The sequence below is a fragment of the Lactuca saligna genome, chromosome 2 (genome assembly GCF_052625555.1).
Source record: "Lactuca saligna cultivar CGN05327 chromosome 2, ASM5262555v1, whole genome shotgun sequence".
Taxonomy (NCBI): domain Eukaryota; kingdom Viridiplantae; phylum Streptophyta; class Magnoliopsida; order Asterales; family Asteraceae; genus Lactuca; species Lactuca saligna.
Genome location: NC_136418.1, coordinates 145,162,029 through 145,171,331, shown reverse-complemented (window position 1 = coordinate 145,171,331; position 9,303 = coordinate 145,162,029). Strand labels below are relative to the sequence as shown.

The 9,303-nt window shown below is 31.1% G+C and overlaps 1 protein-coding gene across 1 annotated transcript; it reads right to left on the bottom strand.

Annotated features, from left to right (window-relative positions):
* Positions 1 to 4,861: 4,861 nt before the first annotated feature.
* Positions 4,862 to 6,711, bottom strand: LOC145029184 (transcription factor bHLH18-like). The gene is made up of 4 exons (XM_078977787.1): positions 6,600 to 6,711; positions 6,019 to 6,498; positions 5,526 to 5,912; positions 4,862 to 5,337 (listed from the first exon to the last, which is right to left on the bottom strand). The coding sequence occupies exons 1-4, from the start codon at positions 6,630 to 6,632 to the stop codon at positions 5,275 to 5,277; spliced, it is 963 nt and encodes a 320-aa protein (XP_078833913.1). The 5' UTR covers positions 6,633 to 6,711; the 3' UTR covers positions 4,862 to 5,274.
* Between the last annotated feature and the right edge of the window lie 2,592 nt (positions 6,712 to 9,303).

Here is a 9,303-nt window from a genome sequence, read left to right as displayed (position 1 = left end):
CCTCAAATTTTTTTCGGTAGTGTAATTTTTGTTTACGAATTCTTCAATTTTTTCGGTATATATATATTCCTTCAATTATGAACACAAACAAATAGTAGAGCCACTGGTTAAGGTGTTGCCTTATTAAAGTAAAGCTCTCAAGTTCAATTCTTGCTCTTTGCATATTTTTTGTTTGTTTTTGTTTTATTTTTCCGACTATTCTATCTCACATCGCCAAACATATGTAAATTCAACCATTTTTGTCTATTATATAAGTCTGTTATCCTCATACTTCATTTGATATCTACTTTAAATCTCACATTGATTCAAGTATCAAAATATACTTCAACTTCATGTTTATAAAACAAGACCTGAGGTTAGCTAAGGACTCAATTAAGGTTTGGGTTTAAAACTGAAAATGAACCGGGGAAGCCCTAGTACCTCCGAAAAATATTTGGGTTACCTTAAAAATAAAATTTGGATACTCATTTATTTTGATTTTGGCTCCGCCACTGCATGTACCATCGCATTACATCTTTTCCAATTCATTAAATCGACATAATTTTCCCCCGACATAGGAATTGTGGCATTATAACGAAACAAATGTTATTTTTAGAAAACAATGCATTGGTCCAATCATTGTAGTTACCCTCATGGAGTAAGTTTTCTTCAACAAAATTCTAAGCAAGGATGATCACCGGATTTAAGGAAGTAAGGAAACTTGATATCAATTGTCATCCTTATCAAAGACAAACCAGGATCAGCTCATGTCATGGTTTAGATACTCCGGCTAGGGTTTTCAGGTTAGCTCTGATTCCATGTGAAATTTGATAGAGAGAAACTAGGAAATGATTTTGTATTTCATAATATCAAAATCTGATTACACCATATTTATATACTAAACTAGAAAAGAAGGATAAGAACTAAGTAATTAAAAAAAAGATATGTACATCTCTAAAGACTCCTTGTTTTGTTAACATTCTTAAATTTACAAGATTTGACGTCCGACACAACTAACAAAATTAAATCGAGCAGTCATCATCAGTTTTGAAGTAACATACACAATAAATACGGCACACATGCCAAAAATGCCTTAATTAATGACAAATAGGAATAAAAACGTAAGGAATATATGCAAAGAAGGATCCTGATTGAGAATAATGAAAAAGGATGATAAAGGAAAAAGATCATGAAAAGCACTTCACTATGCGATTACCGTAACGAAAACAAGAAGCCAAGAACATATGATAAAATTTAGGGTTTTCTTCTGCAGTTGAAGGATATATATTTTATGTCCATATACGCACGTTGATCTAACTTTACGGGTGGTCGCTTTATGTGGTAAATTCACATTCACATCATTTGAATATTTGTCTCATAAAGGTGATTCTTGAGAACTTTTAGGATAAGGCTGTCTAATTCTTTGAAGAATTTCGGAATAACAATATACTGGAAAACCATGGTGTCTATTAAATCAATGCAGATGGAATATAGTGGAGGTAAATAAATCGAAGAAGACAGGACTGTTGTCAGACTTCCCTTTTACACTATTAAGATTTTATTTCTTAAAGTAACTTTCAAATGTTATCCTTTTTGCTTACTTTTTGACGTCGATGGTTTTTGTTTGCTTTTTTATTGCATATTATAAAATATGAATTTAGACTTGGATATAGAGAGTGCAACCAATTTTAATGGAAAATCTTAAAACTAATATTTTTATTTAAAGCGGTTTCTTAAATAATAAATATATTGAATTTTATTAGACGTGCATTATCTCAGGAACGTACAGCACAAAATGGCTAGCTTTGTGCAAAAAAAAAAAAAAAAAAAAAAAAAAAAACATATAATTTAATACCGTTATTAACTATATATGCTTCTATAGAGTAACATACGAAGAGCAATAGAGATATGAAATCAATAAAATTTATATTTGATAAATATTATTACTCAATCAGATTATATAAATAAATAAAAGTTTTAATATATTATTAAATAAATTAATAAAATATTTTTTATCCAAATACATAAAAAAGTTTATTTATTAATGTTGATTAATAATTAAGTTACATAAATAATTACCATGAGTTTGAGTTTGCCAACTTAATCCCTTCAAATAAATCAAAATATACACTTATTGTATTTTAGCACGTATAAAGAAGATTCATAACAAGATTACGGTAACACTAAAAACCCTAATCCTCACCTCCTCCAATAATCCCTTATGATCCACATCCACATACAAACCATAAAGGATTTCTGGTGGTTTTCTTTAAGAAAAAAAATCATGAGTTGGGTTTTTCCTTTTTTTGATTTGAAGGTTTAGTTAAGGGGGTGTTTGGGATTGCGTTTGAGAAGTGTTTATAGGTTTATTGACTTTTTGAAAAACTATTAAGTCAAAAAAATATTTGGCAAACTTAAAAGTATTTTTCAAAATAGCTTTAAAAAGCACTTTTTAATAAGCATGTAATACGTGATTTTTTGAAATTGTTTATGGTTTTTCAACTAAAATAACTTCAAAAAACAATTTTTAAGCAAAACATTTTTTAACTTATTAACTTATTGGGTTTTCAATATAAAAGCTTATCCAAACACTTTTAAAAAACTCATTCTACCACCACTACAAGCAAAAAAACACTTCTATCTTAAAGTATTTTTAGAGTTCAAAATTTACTCCCTCCTTTGTTGTTATTTGTGTTGCACTTGTGAGTACACTAGTAATGATGATTATAACTATAGTTATATGTTTTTACACCAAAAATCATCATCATCATTATCATCATAATGTTAGGGGTAAAATTCCAAACCTGTGCAACAATCGATAATCCTATTCTCAAGGTTTGAGCAATCATAAAAATGGGGGTAGAATGAAGCTTGGAGCACTTTCAACTATTATTCGGACTAAGAATACTTAGAACGAACTTCAACACTTGGAGAAAGCTTAATATTTGAATGCCCCCAAGAGATGAAACAAGAAAATGAAACGAACTTGTCCTTTTATAGATCTTACATGGAATACCAAAATACTAAGAACAGAAATTACAAGGAAAACTAATTGAGGGACGAGAAAGATATCAAAAAACAAGATGATGTGTGGGAGAATCCTCCGCGTTGGGGTGGGTTGACCGGTGATAATGGGATGATGAGTTTTAGGGTTTATGCGCATGTATAATTTATCGCGTTCCAATTTTAAAAGGGTGTGGGTGGCGTTCATTCTATTCTTTAAAATTATAATTGATAAATAAATTAGGGAAAAAAATATGATTGCAACATAGTCATTTTATATTAGGTATTGACGAAATTATAAAATTAAAAAAAAAAAAAAAAACCCTAAATAAGAGGGATGGTACGGGTGAACAAAAAGAATAAGACTAAACATACAGATTAACCTAATTAACAATAGTTAGTTTTTGTGTAATTTACTCTTTATTATATTCTAGGGATATTCTATACCAAAATTAGAGTAAACAATTTTCCTTAAAATTTGTTTTCCAATCTTTAATCAGAACATTCATAATTTATTATTATGCATTTTTTATAAAATAATCATTTAATAGCATTGAAGATGAAAGCCTTTTTGTTTTTCAATATATTTTCACAGATTGAACATGTAACCTCTTCTAATTTAAGAATATTTACATTTAACCCTTTCCTTATAACTTTAGTTTTAAATATTTTTTATTTATTTTTATTAAATAATTTTTATTTATTTTTATTAAATATTTAATAACATCTCATTTATAAAATATAGTTTTTATGATGATTATATAATATTTTAAATGTTTTTATTTTGTTTTTATAACTATAACTTAATATTTTTTTTTTATTTTATTTACATAAATATTGAATCAATATATTAGTATTTATATATTCGTATTAAATAATTTATTTTGTTTAAAAATAGACTAATTAAATGAGAAGGTTTATAAAATATTTTAGAAAGATAAAGGTAAATTAATTAAATTTAACAAAAAAAAAAACCTATTTAAATAAGTTTATCATTGGAATAGTGTTTTATCTAGAGGTTGGTATTAATGGAATTATGATGTGACATTTATTTATAATAAATAAGGTAATTATTGGAGATGTTGTTAGTTTAACTAGATGAATATGTTGCCAATTTTAATTTTCAGAAATTTTAAAATCACTCCCAAATTAGCTATGTATAAATGATTTTGTAAGCTTTTTTTGAGACATTTTGAAGTTAATAAACACATTAATTTCCCTTCCGGTTTCATGAACTATTCATTACTCTAAATTCCATCCAGTATAATAATTACAATAATGAGACTAATAATTCCAGAGACATCTTTTTTCCCGTTTTGATTAGAATTGGCCGAGAAGGCTTGTGGTTTTCAAGAAATATGTGGTGTGGAATTTAGGAGAGAGCGAGAGGGAGAAAGAAACTTTGTGTATGAAGAGAACACATGGAAATGAAAGGATTGATGATCGATCATGCTAGAGTAGGTGAGGGCCATGATCTGATGGATCGAAGATGCTGAGTTTATATAGAAAGAGAAGGTTTTTACTCGGAAATTCTGTAGGAATTAAATTTGATTTCAAGTAATGGTTTTTAGTTTTGTAGGGGTATACCATTCTAAATGTTTTTGCATAATAAGGTTAGAATTACTAGCGATATATTTTAATGAATAACTTTTTTAATTACCAGGCTTTGGCAAAAGAAAAAAAAAAAAAAACTCTAAACAATGTCTTTGAATATAAGTATATATACAAACAACATGCTACCAACAAGGAAACTATAGCATAATTCACAAAGCCAAAAAGCGTACATGATCTTTTCCCAAATATATAAGACCAACGTGAAAGAACGTGAATTTCATGAAACAACACGATGGGTAAATAAAATAGTAACCCAATTAATCACCACAATCGAAACTGCAATCTAATGAGTGTACATGAGACAAACAACAAGGAACACAATGGGAAAAATTACTGTCATGAGTGTCACCATGAAACGTCCATCTCCATAAGAACTGCAAAATCGGAAAATGACAGGCAGAATTTAACAACTAGTACCGAGGCACTTCTTCAGGAGCACTCGGAGGTACCTAAACACGAGGATAATAATAAAATTTTACCAAGTAGGATGAAGCATGTTCAGGTTAAATTACATGTAGGCTAGTTCGTGAATTAACAAGTTTTGTCATTAAGCAGATTAACAAAAGTCCACCCTAGTTATTACTCAGACTCATGTAGGGTTTTTTTTTCTGAGTATTGAAAAAAAAAAAGGAAGAAGAAAAGTCATGCGTCAGTGGACAATCTTCTGGTTCATGAAGTTCATATAGCTAGTTGCAAGTTGTTAACAAGATCCGTTGATGTCATGAAGAAGTCATTCGCCTTCTGTAAAAATCAGGAAATACGAATGAACATTAATTTGGTGTCTATTAATTTAGCACGAAAGTAGATTCAAACCATTTTTGTAAACTGAATCAACATAAAATTATCGCTGAAATCATAATATTAGAAAACTAACAACTTAAATTCCATATTTAATTAGGTTATACCCAAGAATTCAATAAAGCACATACCTTAGCAATTATGGTGATAAGAATAGTGGTACTTCCAAATGGCAATGTGCTGCTACTCGTGATTGAAAGACCAAGCTTCTCCATTTCGTCAAACACTTTGACTAATGACACATAGTTCTTCACGCAGTAGATTCGCACTATGACACTGCTTCCTGACATCCTCACTTCGATCTCTGGATTGTAAGGACTACGTATTTCTCCAAAATTTTCTTCATCAGAAGACCAAGAACCATCATCATTGCTACAAGTAAGTTTTGATTTCTTTGCAGAGACAGTCGGTTGCATATTTATTACCTTCATGTCTGGTAATCCCTCAAGTTCCTTCACGCGACCTTGAAGTTCTCGTATATAACTAGATGCGTCTTCTAAGATAGCTGCTTTATCCATCTACAATCAAATAGTTAACTTGTCGAGTTGATATTACAATAATTTATTGGTATTTTAGGGCATCGTAGGAAATATATAGTTCTGATTATCAGTGAGATGATTATACCTTCTTCAGGCCAGGAAGTAGAGCAGACAAAGAAAGAAATCTTCGGGCCAACTTTTCTCTTCTCTTCCTCTCAGCCAGCATATGGTCTTGAAGCTGAATTCGATTCCTGATCACAGTCGTACCCTTTTTTGTTCCAGTTGTGCAACCCAATGAATCGCTTAAAAGGATGAACTCATCTTTAGGTTTTTGATCTCCGAATGATATAGTAAAAGTGTTGGGAGTATTTGGAAGGGGCTTTGGCTTTGGTTTTTCATCAGTTGGAGTATAGTTGTTGTTAATATCATTGATGCTTTTATAACTATGCAGCGTATTGATATTGGTTGTTTCTTTGATGATCGATGGAGATTTAAAACCTTGATCTGGAAAAGATGGGTTCTTGCTGTTGCTTTCTGAGGAAAATGAATCAAGACTGAAGTCTGCCACCACGTAATAAGGTCTAATCATCTGAAGTTGATTGACGAATCCTTGATCTTGTATTTCCTAAAATACAGGTTCACGAACATATGTAAATTAAATGTAACAAGATATAAATATATGTATGCATATATATAACAACTATGTGCCCGAATATGCTTGCTTACCAGTTCCGATAGCCATGGTGACGACGTATCCATTACTGCAATATGCGATTGTTACGTATGCTTAGCTCCTAGCTCGGCTGCAAGTACAGAAGGACTTTTCGTTGGATCTAATAGTGAACTTTACATTAGAAGAAAATATGCTGCCATTAGAAAAAGTAAGAAAGTCTGAAAAATACATAAATGGTACCTGAACATATGCTAAAGTTGCGTATTTTCACCATTGGAAAGGTTTTGAATATTAAATCCCCTCATTTTAAATTTGTAGTAATATACATCTCCTATTCGCTCTTCGACTTACCTACTACCATATATAATAAAGACCAAGTTGCGTTCTAAGTTATGCAATAATATTATACATTTGTTAAAATAAATTTGCTTTTTTTTTTTTTCTAATGTGGAAATATTATGATTGGTTGTGCATGCATATGGCACTACTACAAAATGATCCACACGAGACTTCGCAGATAACCCCGTTGTAGGGGACTTTAGAGGAAAAAATGCTAATATTTAAACACTTTATAGCATATTTTGGGAGTCATCAAATTAGGTTAAAAGTAACTTGAAAATTAACATTCCAACGGATACCGATTTGGAGTCGTTAAGTCTATAATAGTATACTATGTGGCATTCTAATTATTTTTATTTGTGTTGGTTTGAGAGATAATCGGGTTCAAATGGATCGGTTCAAGAGAAAATCAGTTTCAACCGAACTGTTTCATCAGTTGAACTGATTCATCTATAATCTGTTTTGACTGAAACCAACTTAAACGTGGAGTAAAGCCGGTCTAAAACATAACAAAATTCATTGTGTGAAATTGTGAAAAAAATACAATTATATTCAACTGGATAAACACGAAGTTTATTAAATTCTTCAAAATATCATATATCACAATACGTATACATGCATAAAAATGACTCACTATCTGCCAATAATATGTGTATTTTAGACTTATGACCCGACAATTTTGTCTTCAACAAGGCTCTTCATGTACTTACGACCTACATGTCATTTCGTCAACACGGGTCTATGTGTGCATACAGCCTATACGCCATTTCGTCAACACGGGTCAATGTGTACTTATAACCTACACGCCATTTCGTCAATATGCGAACCTATAGGCTCCTAGCGTCTTTAACCGTTCCACCACCATCCCCTAACTAATTGCAACAATTACTCTACCACTTTACACTTAAGCACATAAATACTAATTTATCAGCTTTACTCTATTAGTGCTCTATCTCAACATACACGGACATGTATTATAATAGATAGTATATTGAGATAACTCACCTAGACATACTCGAACAATTGATAGATATTCCTCCGGCCGTAATGGGTAACGCATTTAACATGTATTAACCTAGATTACTATAGCTTAACAGTTCCTATGACAATTTGGTAATGAAAGTTAGATCCATCACTAATCCTAATGAATAATGAGAATTCTATCAAATAAGGATCAGCCAAGTCGAAAAGTTGGGAGGCATGATCATTTTGGCATATAACCTTTCTGAAATCTAACAACCAAGTCAATGTAACCATTCTAGACACCTCTCCCATAAGTACATCAATCAACATTATAATTGGAATTATTCATAAATCCAATTTATACATTCATAACAACGACTATGAATATAAATATAACCTACTCTTAAGCATAGTAAGTATAGCCTAAATTACCGTGAGTTTCTAATGAAACCAGAAGATTGCACTGACATAACTCCGACCCAAGAGCTTCTATTAGTTGAGCCTAGATGCCCAAAGCTTCGCTAAACTAAGATACTTTGAATTCTGAAGGAAGACCTCAAAGTCCGCCCTTAGAAGTTGAGAGAAAGCTTAGAAATAATGTGGAGAAAGAATGAGTAGATGAAAGTAATTTATAGGCAAATTTGTGATGCACACCATGCACATGGTCGGGAGTGCTAACTTGGCGTCTTTTAGGTGGTGATATGTGTCGGTAAGCTGGTGGTGTGTCAACGTGCCGTGCACCTTTTCGGTGTGCGTGCACACACACGCAATTTTGCAGATTTTAAAAAATTCATATTTTCTTCATACGAGCTCAATTTTCGACATTCTTTATATCCACATGTAGCTATTGACGAGATATCCAACTTTCATTTTGACTCCTTTGGCTAATTTTTACCTTATTTTTAAAGCTATATTTATAACAGGTTTAGACTTTAAAGCCCATACAAAAATCATAAATCTCTCATATGATATTCGTTCTTGACTACCTTTATATCGACGGATATGTATTGACGAGATCTTCAACTCTTATTTAGATTGTTTTTCCTAACAGTCAACCAATCTTAATTTCAATTTCTGTGTCGCACACTGCTACGCTGAAACTTCTGAAAATCATAACTTCCTCATGCGAAGTCAGATTTTGATGTTCACTTTATGCACAAGTTTTCTTTTTTGATTACTACGACTTTCATCAAGACTATTTATCCTAAATAATGATTTATCAAAACGTTTATTTACGTAATTGGTCGTTTATACTATAACGCGACAATGGGATGTTACAACTGATATTGCCATATTTATACATATTTTTAGGCAATATTTTAATGCATTTTGATTAATATTTTGGTTATTTGCAAAGACATATGGTACTTATGAGATTGAATTATATTTTGCATCCAAAAGGAACTGTCTTGAAGAAAAAGGATCAAAAGTGACAAGAATTGAAACTTTAGAGGG